This window comes from Amphibalanus amphitrite, unplaced genomic scaffold, assembly GCF_019059575.1.
Source record: "Amphibalanus amphitrite isolate SeventyFive unplaced genomic scaffold, NRLGWU_Aamphi_draft 000000F_arrow, whole genome shotgun sequence".
Taxonomy (NCBI): domain Eukaryota; kingdom Metazoa; phylum Arthropoda; class Thecostraca; order Balanomorpha; family Balanidae; genus Amphibalanus; species Amphibalanus amphitrite.
Window position 1 is genome coordinate 3,196,131 of NW_024881498.1, and position 23,474 is coordinate 3,219,604.

At 53.0% G+C, this 23,474-nt stretch overlaps 1 protein-coding gene across 1 annotated transcript in view; it reads left to right on the forward strand.

The window, feature by feature from the left end:
* The first annotated feature begins 2,830 nt into the window (after window positions 1-2,830).
* LOC122367800 (IQ motif and SEC7 domain-containing protein 1-like) overlaps window positions 2,831-23,474 on the forward strand; it is a 55,345-nt gene continuing 34,701 nt past the window's right edge. Inside the window, exons 1-2 of the mRNA XM_043341615.1 lie at window positions 2,831-2,915; window positions 3,821-3,997. Coding sequence (XP_043197550.1) covers window positions 3,840-3,997 — 158 coding nt within the window. The 5' untranslated portion in view covers window positions 2,831-2,915; window positions 3,821-3,839. The remainder of the gene's footprint in view (window positions 2,916-3,820; window positions 3,998-23,474) is intronic.

Sequence of the window (23,474 nt, forward strand, 5' to 3'; positions counted from 1 at the left end):
CAAATTTGGGAACGCTCTCGTACACTGGCGCTGCAAGCGTTCCTTATTATGGGAACGGCGTACCCATAATTGGGAACGATTTCACCGACGCCTTTCAGGGGCTCTTTTCATTAACAAGCATCACGTCCAACGCCGCAAATTATTGTTAACGCAACAATCATCAGATGACCTTTCCGGCAAGACCGTCGCATGTTTCGCCCGGTCTTCTGCGCTTTTATTCCCGTCGATCTCGCAGCGGGCACGCCCCCCTCTGCAGGTTTACGTAATTCACAACGCTCAGCGATGTTCAACAAGGTCTTCCATACCTATATCCACCGTCCGTGCCGAGGGTGGAGACATGTCAAGCACCTGTCTGTTTATCACCGATAGTTGACGAGTACAAGAAAGTATCCAAAAATGGGAACGCTGAATATGTTACACCCTCAAAACACCTAGTCCCAATGAAAGTCTAGTTTTTCCTTTCTTAATGAGTGTAAGTGACAAAAGGCCTGGTAGGATGGGCACGAGGAATGATCGAAATCAGCATAGAAATTATAAATAAGCCACCCAGAGCGACCTATATAAGAGAAATTCCCCCAAAACGATCATGCTTAGAAACACGGAAGACAAAAACCACGCTCATGACGCTCCTTATAAAATAATGCTAAACAGCTAGCATCCAAATAAAATATGTCTTTCCGGGCTGATAAAATACAGCTGAATAATTTTCGACCACTTAAACTGAGTTTACAACAGTAGTTCGGTAAAATCACGCACGTTCTACGCGGTCGTCCGCCTCGACACCAAATGTCAACAATATTACCTCGGGACTGTCCGCGTGTTCGCTTGCATATGTCAGCATCTGGTGTCGATAGTATGAAAGTTCATAACCAGGCGAAAATTATTATACTTTACCTCAAACTAAAAAATGCTTCATTTTCCTTAAAATTGCATGTTAAATGTCGTATAACCCATATTTCCACCATTCTGTCATCTTTAAAAAATCATTAAAAATATCATTCCACGGTCAATTTCCTTGTTCCACGGTCAGATTAAAGATAACTTTATGGAGATTTAGTAGATACTTAAATCAGCGTGCACTTTTTTGAGACGTGATGCACTTTTGAGTTTTAGTGGGCGAACGGCCGAAAAATTGCCTTCCGTTCTCATAAATGGGAACGCCCGTTCCCATATTTGGGAACTCCGTTCCCAAAAATGGGAACGTTCCTATATTTGGGTACTCATGACCATAGTTCCGCCTACTGATCTGTTTCTAAGATGTCTGCTGAACTTCTGACTTCAACTTAGTTTTTTATCTCACAATATGAAGTCCCCTCTCCCCCACAATATGAAGTCCCCCCTAGTCCCCTCCGTGGCCGAGTGGATTGAAGCGCCGGAATTCGACGCTTAGCCGGTAGTGAGAGCCCGGTTCAAGCCCCGGTGCGGGCGGCCACATTTAGCTCCTACGTGTAATGGCGTGCGTGTCTGTGGCAGGGGCCGCACAGAAGCCAGGTAACGTGAGTGAGCGGAGGGGGCCGTGTCCAGTCGTGAGGGCACGTTAAACGTTCGGACAAAATTCTGCCATACAACTGGAATTGCGCGATCGGGTGGTGGGGTCAGGGTCAGCACAACAAGCTATGCTTAGTGCGGGCTCTGATTCCTCAAATCCACCCATTCAACCATTCGGACTAAATTTATAAAAAAAGTCTGGAGTGAAAAGGGACTTATTCTCTCTCCCTCTTTATTCAAACCAATAACTTTGATGCACACGCAACGTGAAAAGACATAGGTACGTAACACCCGTTCCCCACGTTCACCAAAACTCTGACACACACACACACTGCACACACGAACAGGAACAGTGAGTCACTGACTCACACGACTCGCATTTCATTTCTAAACAAAAGGGTAAGTGATGTGATTGTGACGCGGAAGATACAATTCCAATCGAAAGCTACCACTAAATTGTGCTTTTATAAAAGATATACAAATAAATAGATTAAAAATATGTAAATCTGTGAGTTGAGCAGAGATTATTGGCTTTCAATGATATGTGAAAAAACTTTCACAAATAATAAGCTACATTATGCACTGCAAAAATGCGCTTTTGTGTCACTATCGATTTATTCTAGCCTGTGGATTCATGACCCACTCTGCCTCTCAGCGACCTCTATGTACGCTGAGCCTCAAGTCATAGCGCCACCTATCGTCAAACGTCTGGTGGCTCACGCAGTATGTAAAGTGCTTCGCTTACATTTTGTAGGCATTATTTGTTCGAATGGTTGATGCTTGATGAGACGACTTTAGCCCATTTTTGGGGTCCGGGTCACGGGCTTCATGCTAGTGCATTAACAACTTTTATGTTCCTGCCTACTGTTACACGACAGTAGTGCGATCCACAAACTCACCACCGCAACCGACCGCTGGCACCGGTTCATTTCCGCGGCGCACTTATGCCTCTCCAACCTCCAGCCTCGCCTCACTCAATGTAATTTTACCGGTTATATTGCCTTGATTTTACCTCAAGTGGTTTAAGCCTTGCTAAAAGTATATCACAGTTTTTCTCAATACTATGTTGTAGCATAGCAATTTGAATATCTTTTACACGCAAAATTGTTTTGGGAGAATTGCCATGGGATTTCCAACCAGAGCGCTCCTACTAAAATATTAAGAAATTCATTTGTTAAGTCTTCAACATAATTACTTGGGTTTTTAATAAAGTCTGATGTTTTATCTTATCATTTCAGTACTATTTTATTACTATTGAAATACGAAAATTACGCTAATTATTCATACTTTTCAAACTTATGCACGTAAGGAAGCTAGTAGATAGCTTAAGAGGTAGTAGCTGGTTTACAATCACCTGGCATCGCGTCATTCGTCGAGCTGGTGCACTGGTGTGTGGGTGCGTGACTGCTCGTTCTAGTTTAAAAGAGGTAAGTAGCCAGAAATATATGACCCTGGGTATGTATTGGGTCAGAGCAGGGGACATAATTACATCAAGTTCACTTGATTCCTAAAATATAGACATCATTTGATAGAAGACCTTAGTGAGCATACTGATACAGCTTGCAGCAAGCAGAGCGGCCAAAAAAGCGAACATGCATGTAATTTCCTGAAGGTTGGAAGGATCACTGTGGAAAACCGAAACGGGCTTGTCTGTATGACTCCCGTTCTGGATCAATAAATGATTATGGTCATCACAGAAGGCTTGCTAAGTGCTACCTCCTTTTGATCTATACGTCCTATACTCACACAGCTTAGCTTAAAGTCATTTCTGTCACCAGTTTTTTTCCTGTGTCAATGATGTTGGTGTTTATTATGTTTCTAATTGGGTTACTCAACTGTTGATTGGCTGTTTATTAGTTGTTGGTGATCAACTTTTTATTGGCTGCTCACTGTTTTCCAATCCTTTGTAACATAGGCGGCGGAATGGGGAGGGCACTGGGGCACCGTGCCCCCTATGATTTTGGCATTTTAACATTAGCCCTATGGGCGTTTCATGGAAAGAATGGGACCAAAAGTAGGCAGTGCCCCCCCCCCTCCCCCTAAATTGAAGGTGTTCCACCGCTACTGCCTTGTGATGTGTACTGTACCCAGTACCCACACTTAACAGTGTTTGGTAATCTACGTAATCTTATTTGGTTGTTATTCATTCTCAATGCCTGTAGGTACCTAGCTCCTGCTATGTTATTTCATTATCAGGAAAGGCATGTTTGGAATTTATTTAAGCATGACTCTGTTACCCACACAGTGAGCATCTTGATCAACTGCAGGAACATCTTGAATTGACTGGATCAGACGTGTGCTGACGTGGCCTGACATGCCCTGTGTTTTTCAGCCGGGACAGGGTGTGCGCCATGGACGGGCGTGAGGCGCTGATAGCGCAGCAGCGCCGTCAGATTGCCGAGCTGAGCACGGAGCTGGAGGCGGTGTGTGGCGAGCGGGATATGCTGCTGCTGGAGCTGCAGCAGCTGCGGTGTCAGCTGGAGCTGCGCGACCTCACCACCGCCGCCAGGTCAGTCGCCCAGCCGGCACCGGGCTGCCCTGTCGGCTGCCGAGGGAGGCCTCCACCTCTGGCAGTCGGCACTGGTCCGGGACTGCCCGCGACGCCCGGTCGTGGGGAGACTGAAGCGCCGGCAGCCCGCAGCAGGGACTGACAGGAGCTGACTCTTTCACACTGTTAGAAAATGTACCGACCGGTGTCACTGTTGGGTGCCTTCGTCTGTAGCGTTTCCGACTCCGTGACTGTTTGCAGGATAGTGTCGTGTGTCAGGGCTCCAATTCGATCACCGTTTGCTGGGATAGTCTCGGTCGATGTCAGTGTCTGTCTACGGTCTGACACAGTGTGTAATTACCTCCCTGCGTCTGACACAGGGGGATCTGACACAGCGTGTCAGTGTCTGCCGGCGGTCTGACACAGGTGTGTCACTGTCTGTCTGCAGTCTGACACGGTGTGTCAGTGTGTCATTGTCTGTCCGCGCTCTGACACAGGGCGGCCCGGGGTCGGTGTGACCGGACCGGGTCGGATTCTGGCCGCTGATCCGACGTCCGGCCATCAGCCGACAGTGGCGCGGCTCGTGTTGTTGAAGGCAGGAGACTCATCCGGTCACGGGATAGGGGGGTTCGCCGGCCTGAGTCCTCATGGCGGGTCGGGGCGGGTCGGCGGACGAGCGCGCCACAGAGCCGCACCGACTAGGGAAAAAAACCAGGATGGAAGTCAACAGACGCTTACTTTTTTCGTAACTGACGGCTGTCGCCCCAAGATGTGCGGCCATGGCAGTGGCGGTCGCAGGGGGGGGGGGCATCAGGGCCATGGCCCCCCCCCAAAGGCAAATCAGGGGGGGCCATCATATCATTTGGCCCCCCCCCCCAAACAACCGATGGGCCCCCATGGCCGTATGGGGCCCCGGCCCGTATTCGATTGTTACGAGTGTAGCGGGGTTTCGCCGTTGCGGGGCTAACCGGGCAGTGTCTTTCGATAGTGAGATGAGAGAGAGCAAGAGCTCCGGCGGCGCGCTCCATAGAAGCCCATCTCTTTGTCCGGCCCCTCGTGAACCCGTTCCGACCCTGACTCTTTCTTTCCGGGGCGATCAATCATCGGAAACACATAGGCCAGGGTTAGGGAATGGGATGATAATAAATGATAACATAATAACCTTGATCACAATGAAATAAGAACTCAACTCTACATAACCCAAGGTCCCACTCTCAAACAACAGCGCCCATCCTAGCTTGAGGGTCATCTCCCACCAGATATATGTATCAATCATTCGTCCATTTATCCATCCCCTTATAACCCTGCCATTCGTCCACTTATACCTCGTAATTTACCAGAGCTGACCATCTCCGGTCCCTCCCCTTTCTCCTAACTTCCCCCGGTGGTGCTAGGGCGCGCGCAAAGTCGTTATCGAGTCATTGGCCTTCAATTTCATTTAACCATTATCCCTTCATAACCACAATGTTCCGTACATCAGACAAACGCTTCATAATGCTCACGCTACACAATTAGAGATACGACCCACCACAGATTTCGGCACTCGACCCTCGCCTTACGTGACTTATTGCGGTCCATCCCATCGCCATGTCGAACTACCTACACAAAAAACATAAATGTCCTTCGGCCAGCGGTTCCGAGACTACGGCTCGCAGGACACTGTGTAGTCCGGTTTCCGTGGGGGACTTATTTGAAATTTGAGACCGGGGCTGGGTAACTAAGGTCCGTCCGGGCTGCCTGCGTCGTCTCCGTATAGCCGCGGTTTTCGGGCCAGCCCCCGGCGACCGAAAGGGATTAGTCGTTCGTCGGCTTTACACGAATCCATGACTACCAGTTATGCCAAATTGCCTAAAAAAAAAAACGAAAACTAAGCGTACCACGGCCCGCGGTGGGCTTATCTAAACTTTGAAACCGGGCTGGGTAACTAGGTCCGTCCGGGCTGCCTGCATCGTCTCCGTATAGCCACGGCTTTTGAAACAGCACCGGCGACCGAACGGGTTAGCCTCCGTTGGCTTCACACAATCCACGACTACCAGCGTTATAGGTGCCCGAAGCCCTATCTATCCGTTGCTGGTAGTTAAGCTGTCGTCACAGACCTATCCGAAATGACCGCTGCACGGCCGGAGTAAATCGACTAACAGCGGGGTGGCCAGCACCGACTTACCGCGATCACCCGACTCGCATGCTTTGGTATTTAATGTTCACCCCCGTCCTGCAGCATCACACGTTTCTTCGCGGGACATTACTTAACCGGCGGCATACGTCTCCTCGCTGGGACGCCTGGGGTCCTAACCATCTCCGAAACTACCTACGTCGCTTATCGAATGTCATCCTGCGCTGATCACTCAATGGACCGATAGCGGACCTAACCTATCTTTTAAAACCGGGCGGGGTCACTAGGTCCCTCCGGGCTGCCTGCATCGTCTCCGTATAGCCACGGCTTTATGGGGCCCGCGCCGGCAACCGAACGGATTAGCCTTCGTCGGCTATGCACTCATCCTCAATAATCGATCCTCAACTCGCTCTCATCCTTTCCCTTCACTTCGCGACTTATTGCACGTATCCAGGGCTTACCCAAGCGAGGCCTACTATTTAAGTGGGGTCTATCCGAGCTGAGCTTCATTCAGGAAATCCGATTCCTCTACGTGTACAGTCTTCTTCCATTTCACTCGCTTCTCATCTCCCTCCTAACCCGTAGCCGCGTCGGTGGACTTTCCACGCACAGGGGCGTGACGTGCATCATCTATCTCCCCGGTTCCGCAATCCCTATTCATCAGATGATTATGCAATTGGACAGGTGCGACTTTGTATATGCGTGGTGCTTGTGTGCGGGACATTGGTGAATTGCTTAGGAGGTAGTACCAGGAATCCACTGGCACGGGCTATGTCAAGGACACTTGGGATATGGTAAGGTAGGAAATGGGTTAGCCGCCTCAGCAGCACATGGAATTCAACCAGTGGAACCCACCAGTGTACAATGCGTTCGGTTAGGTCCAATGTGCGTGCACAGTCCTTGTATTCGAACCGTTGGATAATTTGACGAGGAAATAGTACCAGGAATCCACTGGCACGGGCTATGTCATGGAGCTTTGGAATATGGTGACGTAGGAAATAGGTTCGCCACCTCAGCAGCACTTGGAAATCAACCAGTGGAACCCACCAGTATAAAACGAATTCGGTTAGGTCCAGTATGCTTGCAGAATCTTTGTATTCGAACTGTTGAATGATTTGATGAGGAATTAGTACCAGGAATCCACTGGTACGGGCTATGTCAAGGAATTTTGGAATATGGTGACGTAGGAAATAGGTTAGCCGCCTCAGCAGCACTTGGAAGCAACCAGTGGAACCCACCAGTGTGAAATGCGTTCGGTTAGGTCCAGTATGCTTGCAGAATCTTTGTATTCGAACTGTTGAATGATTTGATAAGGAATTAGTACCAGGAATCCACTGGTACGGGCTATGTCAAGGAATTTCGGAATATGGTGACGTGGGAAATAGGTTAGCCGCCTCAGCAGCACTTGGAAGCAACCAGTGGAACCCACCAGTGTGAAATGCGTTCGGTTAGGTCCAGTGTGCGTGTAGAATCCTTGTAATTAGCCGTTTGATAATTTGATAAGGAAAGAGTACCAGGAATCCACTGGTACGAGCCATGTCAAGGAACTTGGAATGTGGTATAGCAGGAAATAGGTCAGCCGCCTTAGCAGCCCTCGGAAATCAACCAGTGGAACCCACCAGTATGAGACAAGTTGGGTTAGGTCCAGTGTGCGTGTAGAATCCTGGTAATTGTGTACTGTGTAAAATAAGCAGATAAAGAAAACTGATCGTTGTAAATTACTGTGACGAGCCAGACACCTTGAAAACGACCGCTTTCCCGACTGTGTGGCTGGCATATGGCCTGTTATGTTCTATCCTCCGGTCCCTGCCCTTCATCACTTGTCACACTCGTATTACGATATTTACAAGTCCCATTTATTTACATTCTCCCTGACACAACGCTTTTCATTCCTTTACATGCTAAATTTTACGAAGCGTTCTGGGACCAGGCCGTCCAGCAATTGGAACTCACACGCCGCGCGGTGCGGTACAAAGTCGCGTCGGCTGCCCGTCCCTTTCCCGACTCCCCACGGTGCATAATCCCCTCCGTCCGCCTTAATCACCACGGGCGCCGGACGAGGGTCCACTCCACGTCGGCACGCGTCCCGCACCACGCCCATAGTTAAATAATTGACCGAAATCGGACCGTTAAATTAAGCTACCTAGACTGAATGTCCCCAAAATAAAATGAACTACCTAAACTGAATGGCCTAAAATATTGCGGACGACACCAAAAAGGGAATATAATGTGGCTCACATAGCAGTAACGAGGGGGGGGGTTACTCGAAGGATTTAGGGACTAGGTGCGCACCCGTGTTCACCGCGTGACCTTACTTGAGATGGAGTCGCTGACGTGATGGTCGTGTCCGTCCATGGCGCCCGGCCCGGCGGCCAGAGCCGCCGCCGCGCCGGCGCCGTGATGCCAGCCGCTGGTGTCTCGTGGGCTGTCCGCGATGTCAGACGAGAGACGTGGGCCGAGAGAGTGCCACCGGCGCGCGATGCGTCGTCCGAGAGAGCGAGAGGCCCGGAATGCGTCGTCCGAGAGAGCTTTTCAGTTCCGTTTCATCAACTTATACTTCTGATGACGTCATACTTCAGAGGGCCGGGCAGCATCACCTTGTCCAATCTCCGTCCTCCATTCTCAGAAGCTGCACTCGGCTCCGCCCTCGAAAGTTCGTGATTTGCTGACAAAGTTCGGTTCCCCTCCGGCCATGGCAGTCGCACCCTTTCACGCAGCGATCGGGTGGAATTCGCCGCCGGCGCTCACGGCGCCTGAGGCGCCAGGTGGCGGGCCTGGCCCTCTGCTCCCCTTGTTTTGAAGTCAGGTCCGGCCAGATGTCCTATATTTTGTCGTTGGCGACCGAGTTCCATTTCATACTGTTTTCGTACAATCCGGGTCGGTCTCCGCTCCCCTTTCTTGTTTTGGTTCAAATCAGGGCCGGTCTGCCCTCCCCTCTCCTTGTTCTCTGGCGGGGTGCCGAGCGTGGGACAGAGTCTTGTTTTCCAAAGGCTAAACTGATTAATGGCTCGAGGCTGGCAGAATGGCGCGTTTCGGTATGCTATTTGTTGGCTTCAGATCCGGGTTCTCATGAAGTGGGGTGGTCATCTATAGAGGACCCCTGTTTGTCAGAGCCGACTGCGCCGTCTGTGTGGACGCCAGCTGGGACGGAGAGAGGGTATCACAGCCGATTTAGCCGGCTGACCGTGTCTGTGCGGCGCTCGCAGATGGCCGTGTTTCAGCTTGTGGCACAGCTTGCAGTTCAGCATGAAAGATGAAAAAAATGTAACGCATCTGCGTTACATTTTCAGACCTCTTTTTATAGTCGCGCCCCGCGACTAAACGTTTGAGAGCCCGCTTCTGCCGTGCTATTTGGTGCCGTTTCGTCGTGTTTCTTGGTGACTTCTTTGACGAGAGCGGGTGGCCGTCTTCTAATGAATTGGTAGCTATTTCAACAGGAGTGTTCGGTTGCGGAGGATGGTAGGACGAGCTTGGATGATTAGGACATAAGGATTGCGGGTTTTTGTGTCATTGCACAGCATTTCAGGCCATTCTTACATTTCTAGAACTAAAAACATTTACGTACTATCCCGTAAAACACCACCAACTACACATCAAATAATTAGCGCACAAAACTATATGGAAATTGAATGAAACCATTGAAATAATCGACACATGACAATACAAAAATAGCATTGGTACGTTTGGTTACTATAATTCAGATCAAATTAGCGATAACATACCGGTGCAGACTTTGGTGTGCCTGAGCCGAGCCTGGCACCTGACGGTGGCTCCACGAGCGAGCCACGATAACCCCGGTCCGGGAAGGCCTTTGTTGGCGAGCTGGCGGGCGTCCGCGACTCCGTCTCGAGCCGGCCGGCTGCTGCTGTAGTTGTGTCCAGTTCCGGATTTTCCCAGTCTCGTAGTTGTAGTCGTGGTTCTCGCCGACCATCGATGTCGAACGCAGCCGCCCTGGCGAGCTGTCAGGGCTGACTACGGTCGGCCCAGAACTCGTCGTCTGTGGCTGAGCCTGGGTTGGACGTGGCTCCAGCGCACTTCCCAGCTGTTTCTGCTGGTCTGGTGGCCGGCTGGGCTGCGCTCTGGTGTAGATTGCTGATGATGGTTTGGCTGTCACATCCAGCGGGAGACGTGGTCCCACTGCAGCCTGCTCCATGATTACTGGCTGCGATGTTGAGCACTTCGCTCTGACCCGCTGCGGATCTCGCGAGTCGGTCTCGAAGTCTGGAAAGTGGGAGCTGCCTGCAATTGATGAACGGCGGATCACCACCTGCCAGTGCGGCGGGCGGCCCAGAAATCGGCCCGCGGACTGGTCCGGTCCATTTCAGCTGTCTATGTTGGTCGAAACAGGCAGCATTCAGGTGCCCCCTAATGGTCGTGTCTAATGATGCTCCAAAGGTGATAGTAGTCGTCACCATCACCCAAGTTGCTGTCTGATTTTGTTGTAATACCTGCAATGTTGATTGCTAACAACATTTTAGTTATTCGGTATATCCGTCCCTCCTTCTCCTTCTTCCGGTCTTTGTTGTTATTTGTTTCAGGCGTTGTCTTCATTTTGAGCCCTCTTGGGCACTGGCTGTCAGCATCAGGTCAGTGGTTGATGACTAGCTTTTTTTTCCTTTTGTCGGCATCTCTTCTTTTCTGCGCTGCACGTTTGCTCTTCCAACTGGCTTCGTGATGTTACAGTTCTTCAATCATTGCATTTTGCTCCTCTCAGCTGTCGTTTCCTTTCTGTGATTGCAGTTTCCATTGCCATGTAGTATCAACGTCGTTTCCATCGGTATACTTCTTCAATATCTTCTTTTTCGCCGTCACTCGGTTGTGTGTTGTCCTTCTTTTCACCTAACTGTTCTTCATATTTCTTCAGTAACAGCCTCGATCATCTTCAATCTCTGCCGTCACCTTTATTTCAATGTGATGCGTCTTATTTGTCATTCTTGCCTTCTTCAGCCCTGATTTCATTCGACAACATTCGATACCTTCATAGCGTCGCGCTCAGTCGTATCTTCATTATATACATCGGATTGGCAACACACATGACTGCCTGCTTTGTAACAGGTTTTCCGTCGGGGAAAACGGCTCGTGGACGGTTGCCGGTCTCCTGTCAGTTCTCTCCAGAGGCGGGTCAGTCCACGGGTCACACATAGGTCACTGCACCTTTTTGGTATAGGATGGGTACAATCTCTTAAAAATTAGGTTAAAATGGCATCCTCGGTGTGATTACTCTAACTTTGGATCACGGGATTTCACTCAAGGTTAGGGTTCGCTAGATGTGAGCCACATAAATTTAGTTCGCGATACCTGTAGCGTAGCCGAAAAAAAAACTATACTAAGCCCGCTCGCCCGTGACTTAAAATTGATTCTCGAGTTACCCTTATCACTTCCTGATATATACATCCTCCAGCAATCCACGCTTTCTGATTTCAATCAAATCAATTTAATCCGAGTAATGCTGCACTGAGTGACCAGCCCCCACTGCATCTAGCTCTGACATAATAAGTTTTCTCACTCACGCTCGCATTTCCTCTGAAACTTTAGCATTGGGTTCGGCAATGCACGTCCGTCCACCGACTTCATGTTTCCTTTGATTGATCCTGCCCCACGTTGGGCGCCAAATCTGTAGCGGGGTTTCGCCGTTGCGGGGCTAACCGGGCAGTGTCTTTCGATAGTGAGATGAGAGAGAGCAAGAGCTCCGGCGGCGCGCTCCATAGAAGCCCATCTCTTTGTCCGGCCCCTCGTGAACCCGTTCCGACCCTGACTCTTTCTTTCCGGGGCGATCAATCATCGGAAACACATAGGCCAGGGTTAGGGAATGGGATGATAATAAATGATAACATAATAACCTTGATCACAATGAAATAAGAACTCAACTCTACATAACCCAAGGTCCCACTCTCAAACAACAGCGCCCATCCTAGCTTGAGGGTCATCTCCCACCAGATATATGTATCAATCATTCGTCCATTTATCCATCCCCTTATAACCCTGCCATTCGTCCACTTATACCTCGTAATTTACCAGAGCTGACCATCTCCGGTCCCTCCCCTTTCTCCTAACTTCCCCCGGTGGTGCTAGGGCGCGCGCAAAGTCGTTATCGAGTCATTGGCCTTCAATTTCATTTAACCATTATCCCTTCATAACCACAATGTTCCGTACATCAGACAAACGCTTCATAATGCTCACGCTACACAATTAGAGATACGACCCACCACAGATTTCGGCACTCGACCCTCGCCTTACGTGACTTATTGCGGTCCATCCAGGGATGCGGAGCCGTGGAAATTTCAGACGGCTCCGGCTCCGGCTCCGGCTCCGGAGAAAAAAATCGGCTCCGGCTCCGGCTCCGGCTCCGGGTGAAATGTTATGGCGGCTCCGGCTCCGGCTCCGGCTCCGAGTAAAATGGTCCGGCTCCGGCGGCTCCGGCTCCGGCGGCTCCGGCTCCGACTCAGTACATCCCCTACGCAATCAATTAAATACGGGTGGAAGAAAAATTGGATTGGTTATACGCGTTACTCTTTGCCATGACCGGCTCACCGCGTCCCCGCGCAAACGCACCTCGGAGAGAACTGGCAGAACAAAGGGCTAGGAAGCGATGGCATTGGAAACGCAGTCGCCGCGAATCGGAGTTCAGTGAACCATCGTAAGCTGACACCCGTCTCGGCTGCATTGGGGGGGTGAGGGGTGGGGGGGGGGTGTGGGATGAGACGGTGCTGGGAGTCGCAGTCCACTGCACTGGTTTGAAAACAATGGCCGTCACCTGATGACTGGTCCTCATGTTCTGGGGATGCAGTAGACGTGGGGGGGGGGGGGGGGGGGAAGAGCAAACAGGAAGTTGTTTGCGTACTGTGGGATACTGGGGATATTCGGATTTTTCATTCACTTGATGGCCCATGACGTAAGTACCATATGTTTTACTGCCTTGTACTGTCAAACCGAACTAGGTCAATTATTTTTTTTTTCCTCTTCAAAAAATAAAAAGGAGCCGGAGTCGCCCCCTTTTTTGGCGGCTCCGGCTCCGGCTCCGGCTCCGGGCTATATTGTTTCACGGCTCCGGCTCCGGCTCCGGCTCCGGGCAAAATATGCCGGCTCCGGCGGCTCCGGCTCCGACTCCGGCTCCGGCTCCGCATCCCTGGGTCCATCCCATCGCCATGTCGAACTACCTACACAAAAAACATAAATGTCCTTCGGCCAGCGGTTCCGAGACTACGGCTCGCAGGACACTGTGTAGTCCGGTTTCCGTGGGGGACTTATTTGAAATTTGAGACCGGGGCTGGGTAACTAAGGTCCGTCCGGGCTGCCTGCGTCGTCTCCGTATAGCCGCGGTTTTCGGGCCAGCCCCCGGCGACCGAAAGGGATTAGTCGTTCGTCGGCTTTACACGAATCCATGACTACCAGTTATGCCAAATTGCCTAAAAAAAAAAAAACGAAAACTAAGCGTACCACGGCCCGCGGTGGGCTTATCTAAACTTTGAAACCGGGCTGGGTAACTAGGTCCGTCCGGGCTGCCTGCATCGTCTCCGTATAGCCACGGCTTTTGAAACAGCACCGGCGACCGAACGGGTTAGCCTCCGTTGGCTTCACACAATCCACGACTACCAGCGTTATAGGTGCCCGAAGCCCTATCTATCCGTTGCTGGTAGTTAAGCTGTCGTCACAGACCTATCCGAAATGACCGCTGCACGGCCGGAGTAAATCGACTAACAGCGGGGTGGCCAGCACCGACTTACCGCGATCACCCGACTCGCATGCTTTGGTATTTAATGTTCACCCCCGTCCTGCAGCATCACACGTTTCTTCGCGGGACATTACTTAACCGGCGGCATACGTCTCCTCGCTGGGACGCCTGGGGTCCTAACCATCTCCGAAACTACCTACGTCGCTTATCGAATGTCATCCTGCGCTGATCACTCAATGGACCGATAGCGGACCTAACCTATCTTTTAAAACCGGGCGGGGTCACTAGGTCCCTCCGGGCTGCCTGCATCGTCTCCGTATAGCCACGGCTTTATGGGGCCCGCGCCGGCAACCGAACGGATTAGCCTTCGTCGGCTATGCACTCATCCTCAATAATCGATCCTCAACTCGCTCTCATCCTTTCCCTTCACTTCGCGACTTATTGCACGTATCCAGGGCTTACCCAAGCGAGGCCTACTATTTAAGTGGGGTCTATCCGAGCTGAGCTTCATTCAGGAAATCCGATTCCTCTACGTGTACAGTCTTCTTCCATTTCACTCGCTTCTCATCTCCCTCCTAACCCGTAGCCGCGTCGGTGGACTTTCCACGCACAGGGGCGTGACGTGCATCATCTATCTCCCCGGTTCCGCAATCCCTATTCATCAGATGATTATGCAATTGGACAGGTGCGACTTTGTATATGCGTGGTGCTTGTGTGCGGGACATTGGTGAATTGCTTAGGAGGTAGTACCAGGAATCCACTGGCACGGGCTATGTCAAGGACACTTGGGATATGGTAAGGTAGGAAATGGGTTAGCCGCCTCAGCAGCACATGGAATTCAACCAGTGGAACCCACCAGTGTACAATGCGTTCGGTTAGGTCCAATGTGCGTGCACAGTCCTTGTATTCGAACCGTTGGATAATTTGACGAGGAAATAGTACCAGGAATCCACTGGCACGGGCTATGTCATGGAGCTTTGGAATATGGTGACGTAGGAAATAGGTTCGCCACCTCAGCAGCACTTGGAAATCAACCAGTGGAACCCACCAGTATAAAACGAATTCGGTTAGGTCCAGTATGCTTGCAGAATCTTTGTATTCGAACTGTTGAATGATTTGATGAGGAATTAGTACCAGGAATCCACTGGTACGGGCTATGTCAAGGAATTTTGGAATATGGTGACGTAGGAAATAGGTTAGCCGCCTCAGCAGCACTTGGAAGCAACCAGTGGAACCCACCAGTGTGAAATGCGTTCGGTTAGGTCCAGTATGCTTGCAGAATCTTTGTATTCGAACTGTTGAATGATTTGATAAGGAATTAGTACCAGGAATCCACTGGTACGGGCTATGTCAAGGAATTTCGGAATATGGTGACGTGGGAAATAGGTTAGCCGCCTCAGCAGCACTTGGAAGCAACCAGTGGAACCCACCAGTGTGAAATGCGTTCGGTTAGGTCCAGTGTGCGTGTAGAATCCTTGTAATTAGCCGTTTGATAATTTGATAAGGAAAGAGTACCAGGAATCCACTGGTACGAGCCATGTCAAGGAACTTGGAATGTGGTATAGCAGGAAATAGGTCAGCCGCCTTAGCAGCCCTCGGAAATCAACCAGTGGAACCCACCAGTATGAGACAAGTTGGGTTAGGTCCAGTGTGCGTGTAGAATCCTGGTAATTGTGTACTGTGTAAAATAAGCAGATAAAGAAAACTGATCGTTGTAAATTACTGTGACGAGCCAGACACCTTGAAAACGACCGCTTTCCCGACTGTGTGGCTGGCATATGGCCTGTTATGTTCTATCCTCCGGTCCCTGCCCTTCATCACTTGTCACACTCGTATTACGATATTTACAAGTCCCATTTATTTACATTCTCCCTGACACAACGCTTTTCATTCCTTTACATGCTAAATTTTACGAAGCGTTCTGGGACCAGGCCGTCCAGCAATTGGAACTCACACGCCGCGCGGTGCGGTACAAAGTCGCGTCGGCTGCCCGTCCCTTTCCCGACTCCCCACGGTGCATAATCCCCTCCGTCCGCCTTAATCACCACGGGCGCCGGACGAGGGTCCACTCCACGTCGGCACGCGTCCCGCACCACGCCCATAGTTAAATAATTGACCGAAATCGGACCGTTAAATTAAGCTACCTAGACTGAATGTCCCCAAAATAAAATGAACTACCTAAACTGAATGGCCTAAAATATTGCGGACGACACCAAAAAGGGAATATAATGTGGCTCACATAGCAGTAACGAGGGGGGGGGGGGGGTTACTCGAAGGATTTAGGGACTAGGTGCGCACCCGTGTTCACCGCGTGACCTTACTTGAGATGGAGTCGCTGACGTGATGGTCGTGTCCGTCCATGGCGCCCGGCCCGGCGGCCAGAGCCGCCGCCGCGCCGGCGCCGTGATGCCAGCCGCTGGTGTCTCGTGGGCTGTCCGCGATGTCAGACGAGAGACGTGGGCCGAGAGAGTGCCACCGGCGCGCGATGCGTCGTCCGAGAGAGCGAGAGGCCCGGAATGCGTCGTCCGAGAGAGCTTTTCAGTTCCGTTTCATCAACTTATACTTCTGATGACGTCATACTTCAGAGGGCCGGGCAGCATCACCTTGTCCAATCTCCGTCCTCCATTCTCAGAAGCTGCACTCGGCTCCGCCCTCGAAAGTTCGTGATTTGCTGACAAAGTTCGGTTCCCCTCCGGTCATGGCAGTCGCACCCTTTCACGCAGCGATCGGGTGGAATTCGCCGCCGGCGCTCACGGCGCCTGAGGCGCCAGGTGGCGGGCCTGGCCCTCTGCTCCCCTTGTTTTGAAGTCAGGTCCGGCCAGATGTCCTATATTTTGTCGTTGGCGACCGAGTTCCATTTCATACTGTTTTCGTACAATCCGGGTCGGTCTCCGCTCCCCTTTCTTGTTTTGGTTCAAATCAGGGCCGGTCTGCCCTCCCCTCTCCTTGTTCTCTGGCGGGGTGCCGAGCGTGGGACAGAGTCTTGTTTTCCAAAGGCTAAACTGATTAATGGCTCGAGGCTGGCAGAATGGCGCGTTTCGGTATGCTATTTGTTGGCTTCAGATCCGGGTTCTCATGAAGTGGGGTGGTCATCTATAGAGGACCCCTGTTTGTCAGAGCCGACTGCGCCGTCTGTGTGGACGCCAGCTGGGACGGAGAGAGGGTATCACAGCCGATTTAGCCGGCTGACCGTGTCTGTGCGGCGCTCGCAGATGGCCGTGTTTCAGCTTGTGGCACAGCTTGCAGTTCAGCATGAAAGATGAAAAAAATGTAACGCATCTGCGTTACACGAGGCTCGAGAAACCCACGCCAGCTATTAACAGCTCCCATACCAGTCTTTGAGGGTCCTACACTGATCTCTGAGGGCCCTTCAGTGGCGGTCATGCGTCCACATTGACCGCTGAGGACCCACATTGACCTCTGAGGGCCCTCCACTGGCCTTTGAGGGCCCCTAAACCGGCCTTAGGGGCCCAACCGGCGTCTGAGAGCCTCACACCGGCCTCTGGTGGCCTCATTTCTGTCTCTCGAGTCCCAAGACCAGCCTTAAGCGCTGGATTCTGAAGATCCGATGTCGGCCTCTGAGAGCCCGTATCGGCCTCTGGGGGCCCATCTTGGCCTTTGAGGGCCCTCCGCTGGTTTCTGGGTTCCAACGCCGGCCCATGCCGGCCTTTTAGTGCCCCAAACTGACCTCTAAGGACCCTGTGCTGGCCTGTAAGGACACACATTAGCCTCTGAGGGCCCCCGCACTGGATTCTGAAGACCCAATGCCGGTCGCTCAGGGCCCGCATCGGCGTCTGAGGGCCCATTTTGGCCTTTGAGGGCCCTCCGCCGGCCTCTGGGGTCCAACGCCGGCCCATGTCGGTCTTTTAGGGCCCCACACTGACCTCTGAGGGCCCCATGCTGGCCTGTAAGGACACACATTAGCTTCTATGGGCCCCGCACTGAATTCTGAAGACCCGATGCCGGCCTCTAGGGGCCCGCATCGGCCTCTGAGGGCCCATCTTGACCTTTGAGGGCCCTCTACTGGCCTCTGGGGTCCAACGCCGGCCAATGCCAGTCTTTTAGGGTCCCATTCTGACCTTTGAGGGCCCCATGCTGGCCTGTAAGGGCCCACATTAGCCTCTGAGGGCCCTCCCCCGCACTGAATTCTGAAGACCCGATGCCGGCCTCTAAGGGTCAGCATCGGCTTCTGAGGGCCCATCTTGGCCTTTGAGGGCCTTCTGTTGGCCTCTGAGGTCCAACGCCGGCCCATGCCGGTCTTTTAGGGCCCCACACTGACCTCTGAGGGCCCGTGCTGGCCTGTAAGGACCCACCTTAGCCTTTGAGGGCCCCGCACGAGCTTCTGAAGACCCGATGCCGGCTTCTAAGGGCCCGCATCGGCCTCTGAGAGCCCATCTTGGCCTTTGAGGGCCCTCTACTGGCCTATGGGGTCCAACGCCGGCTCATGTCGGTCTTATAGGGCCCCCACGCTAACCTCTGAGGGCTCCATGCTGGCCTGTAAGGACCCACATTAGCCTCTGAGTGCCCAATTAGGTCTCTGATGGTCTCAAACTGCTCTTTGCAGGCCCTGTACTGGTCTCTGAGGGCCCTAAATTGGCCCCTAAGGGCCCAAACCAGCCTTTAAAGGTCCCACATCGGCCTCTGATGGTCCCATTTCTGTCTCTGGGACCCTTATGTGCCTCTGAGGGCCTCGTACTGGCTTCTGAAGGATCGATGCCGGCTTCTGAGGACCCATTACGGTCTTTAAGTGCCTCATACCGACACCTGAGGCCCCACACTAGCCTCTGAGGGGCCCCAAACTGGCCTATGAGGTCTCTACACCGGCCACTGATGGCCCTAATTTGTTCTCTGGGGGGCTCATGCCTTACCTTCGGGGGTCATGCACTTGCCTCTGAAGGCCCACATCAGCCTCTAGGGCACTACCTGGGCCTTTGAGGCCCTTCGCTGACCCTTGGGTCCAACGCCGGCCTCTGGGGGGTCTGACACCGTACTCTAAGGGCCCCATTGCAGCCTCTAGGCGATAGGTAATTATCGCCGAAGCGCTATCGATGGGCTCATAAGTGTAGGAACCATGGGTGCAGTGGGCGCAGTTGCACCAACAATAATTCTGCAGTGGGTGCAGACAATGTATTCTGCATCCACAACAATCTGGAACAAACCCCCCTTTTCTCAGCAACACTGCTTTCCATGCAGCACGAAAATTTAGGATATTTGCCCACTATCCATCTTTCGAAGCATTTGCTACTGTAATGATCTTCAAAACTTACATTTGTGCCCAAGTAAAAAAAAAGATGAAACGGAACACATGTGATTGAACGGTGAACAGATACCGATGACCCACTGTCAAAGGTTTTAGCACGATGATCTTAGAAAATGGCAAAGTTAGCCGCCTAAGCCGCCTTTACTTTTGCGGTAATCCATTCACAGTTGTGTGAATTATTGACAATTTCAATACTTCAAAATGCACTCATCGGTATTTTTTCGACATGGTACACCCTCAAAGCTCGCAATGAGCCTCCGCTCGGGTGCCGCTCCCTACCCCCCCCCCCCCCCGCTTCACCGGCTATGGCCTGGATTTCTGCACCCGTGCACTACGCCCATGGGCCCCTTTAAGCTAGCACCGGGCCCCCTGGGTCAGCGCAGGGGCCCCTTTGCCAAGTTGGCCCCCCCCAAACTCCAAGTCTGCGACCGCCCCTGGGCCATGGCAGAAGTCGCCTATTTGCCGGCCAGTTTGGTTCGATTCCTGCTCAGCTTGAGGACATACTCGCTGGCTTGCTCGTACGATCGGGCTCAGTCGGCGGGCGGGAGGGACGGGCCGCTGCGTGTTGCGGGCGGGTCGGAGCTGCGATGACCGGCACGCGTCCCGTCCTCCGCCCGGCGACAGAGCACAGCGGGCGGGGTATCCCGACAGGCGGGGTCGATGGATCGTCCCGGCCGCCGACGCCAAGGTCGCCCATGCCCCTCATTATCATTAACTAATGAGATCAAAATCGCCGGGTAGCGGCGCGTGATTGCCTCTCGGGAAATTAATTGATTATTTCGGCTGGTTGAAGCGTCGTTAATTTGCCGCTGTCGGCTCACGGCTGGGCCGTATCTGCAGCCGGCTGATGTCAGTCAGCCTGTGTGCGCTGGTGGGGGCTGCTGTATCGGTGAAAGCAGGGCCTGCGCCACCATGGGTGACCGGGCGGGTTCAGGTCCGGCGGTCGCGGGTAAAACGCGCGCGCTGCCAGCTGCGGGCGGGGGCGGGGGCGGCGGCTGCAGCGTGCCGCCGATACGGGGCGGTAAACACTGGCTGCGCGCGCGAGCAGGCGCTATATTTGCGCTGGCCGGCGCGGCGTGTCGGCGACCGGCGCTGGGCGGCCGCAGGTCAACACACCCGCGATCGGCCGCCCCGCCCCGCGCCCCTCTGTGCGGACTGCACGCCCCGGTCACCCCCTACCCCACCTGCACGTCGCTGTGTTTGGAACACTCCTCTGCCGCGGTGCTCGTGAGGTGGCTCGGGTCCACCTGCTGTCGCCCATCACCAGACGCCGGTCTGAGGGCCGCCGCTCGGGTCGGTCCACAGTCCGACGGCTGATCGAAGCGACCACCGCAGCACCCCGCAGCGTCAGCGCCACCGCACACTGGGCCGGGGGTCCGGAAAAGTGCTAGAAATTATTTGTGATTGAGTTGTTGATCTCAGTGACAAGCAAACATGTTAAAAACGAAGTGGGGCTGCTTCACCCTCGCCGGACCTATTGTCGGACCCCCCACCCCCTCGGCCGGCCGAGGGGGGAGGGTTGGTACGACCCCTTTTTGCCGTTTCGCCCCTAATGGAGCTAGAGCCTCGCGGAAAAAAACAAGCGTGTGCGCCGTTTCAAGGCGGATCGATTGATACCCGATTTGAAGGTCCCAGGTCAACCGGTAACCTCTGAGGTGAAGTCAAAAAGCCCAAGGTAGTGTTTGGTTTTTGGCAAATAATTTCGCAAAAAATGGCCGCAGAGCAGCGATTTTGGCACCATCGTGTTCGCCTGGCGCGTCGAATGGTATACTTTTTGTTCGGGTGAGGTCAGCTTAAGGTATTGACCTCGAGTCAAGGTCAGTTCAGAGCCCATCAGGCCACGAACTTAATCGAAGGAGGTCGTATCGCATATCATTCGATTCGGGAGGTCTTCCTGAGTCCATTGGTGGCTTTCCCGAGTCGCTGGCTCAATTTGATCATGAGTTATTGACGAGAAACTCCTATGACCGGTGTGACGTCATAAATGACGTCACGGAAGGTCAAAAATGCAAAAGTAAAGCATCGGATCTTGCAAGAAGTGCACGAAATCACGATTCCGTGTGCTTGAGATAGTTTGAAATCATTCCATGCGCAAAAACAACAGTTTCCTTATTTCCCCATTCACTTTTAATGGTGAGGTCACGTGACCTCGAAGAGTAGCAGGCATTAGTAAAAATTGCGAGTAGGGCATGATAGAAAGATGATTGGTGGCTTGTATGGCATGGCCATTTTTAACGGCTCGAAATAACATTTCTCAAAAAGTCTAACTAAAGAGCAAGTTGTTGTTGATTATCACTGACTTGTGTTTAGGGGTTAATAATGACTGAATTTTTGAGTTTGGCCCAGAAATGTTTACAGCATTGTGTGCGTTGATCAATTCTGAGCTCAGGGACATATATTTCATTTAGATTATAAGCGTTTGTTTTTCACAACTTCCAGCGTTTTAAAGAGCGCCGGACCTTCAGTAGAGCGGCGAGGTGACAATTGCCCCTACATCATGTGGTTTACTGGCGCATATCTCGAAAAGTAGCAGGGAAAAGCAGCAAAGCACCTATATGGAACAAAAGATGAGTAATCAGAGGCTAGTATGAAATGTTCATTTTTAGCGGCTCGAAATAACGTTTTTTTAAAAGTCTAATTAAAAAATTGGATATGATTTTAAATTACGTCTTGCAGCTGCTTGCAAACAGCTAGCATATCTTGCAGAAAAGCGATGCAATATGTCAGAATGATGTTGGCACAGTGAACAACAGTGCCCTGAACTAGTCTGACAGGAAATTTCGTTCAAAACGACGATTGGTCAACTAATAGATTACCACTAAAGTTCATCATTAAAATCGGTAAATGTGGTGGCCTATAGAGAGTCTAAATTGTCTTGTGTTTGGTGACAACTGACGACCTCAATTTTGACCTTAGGCCAAAACTAGCATCAGAATCGTATTCTTCGATCAATTTGGGATTAAATGATACCTATTTTGTTCATATTGCGGACAGTCAGTTTGGGGGAATTTCTAGCGCTTTTTCAGGCTGCCGGCCTACAGTGCACCGGGGCCAGAGGGAGTGAGGCCGCCGGCGGCTGGGGGTCCGGGCCCGGTCGGTGGGATCCACTCCGGCCGGCCGGTGGCACCTGCCGCACACCGCCGCCGGAAGGCCGGGCGTGCACAGTGCACACAGCTCGCGCCGCGCTGCCAGCCGGCCGGACGTCGGCTGGTGGCCACCGACGCCGGCCGGGCGTCTCGATGCTAATGAGCGGCGCTGATTCACGGTTAGTGGGAAGTGGCGGGCCGCGGTACCCGGCACGGCTCTGGCAGCGTCAGCTCCGGTCGGCGCCGCGCGCCCCGGCAGTATGATGAGCTGAGTGCTGACTTATATAATTCACCGGCAGCGCGACCTTCCTGGAGCCGCTGGGCGATCCTGGAGTGTGACGCATCTGACAGCTTGTGACGCGCTGGAACAGCTGCAGCTGTTACCATACGAGGTACGCTGCCCTAGCTATAGCGTGGATGAACCCAGAACCTATGTGGGCTGGTCTAACCTACACTGCTGGTATACGTTCAGACCATCTCTCCGTCCCCCTCACCTCTCCCTCACTCCCCTGTCCCGTCACGGTCGTTGTCTTTGCCGGGACGCCGCGGGAGTGGCTGCGGCCGCCCGCCGTGGCAGCATTCCATGCCGGAGCCGCGGTGTACCGCGGTGGGGGGGGGGGGCCTCCCATACCTGGCCCGGCGACACGGGAGTGGCCCAACCGGTCCGGCGGCGGCGGCGTCACGGCGGCCGCGGCCGGTCCGCCGGCGGCGCGCCTCTGTTGTGTCTGTGACCGGACGGCGCTGGCCGGGTCAGCGCTCAGCGCTGTGTACCGTCTGAGCCGCCGTGCCGGCTGTTGGGGTACAGCTCGGGTCAGACGCAGCACAATCCGACCCGACCAGTCGCCGGCCAAAGTCCGCCGAGTCAGCCACTCCACAGCAGTTTTCTTTGTGTCCTATCGCGGGCATGTGAGTGCACTCGGGAATAAACAGTACACACAGCTTTATCGCTCTGATTCACCAGGGCACCTGGCGGTTCTTGTTGATACGGTATGAGAGCTGCTCGAGCCGTATATACTTGGCGGCTATCGTCTACCCAGCCCCGCTGAATAATGTGGGGTGACGCCGTGGATTTATACCCCGTTATCGGGGATCACATCACGCCGGGCCACCGACACGCGAGCGATGTGTGAGCTGCCGATGTCGAGCAGCTCCTGGAATGGGTGGCCGGCGGAGGCGCTCGGTCCCGACCGTGCTGACCTGGCGGCGAGTCGGGACGGTCGGGCTGCCGCCGCGGACTCTGCCCGGGGCCGTGTGACGGCGTCTCCGAGTGCCGGCCGGTGTATGTGTGTGTGTGAAGGGCGGTGACGTCAGCCGTGTATTGGTTTGGTTTCTCGGCGGTCGTCGCACCGTCTCCGGCTGCCGGGGGT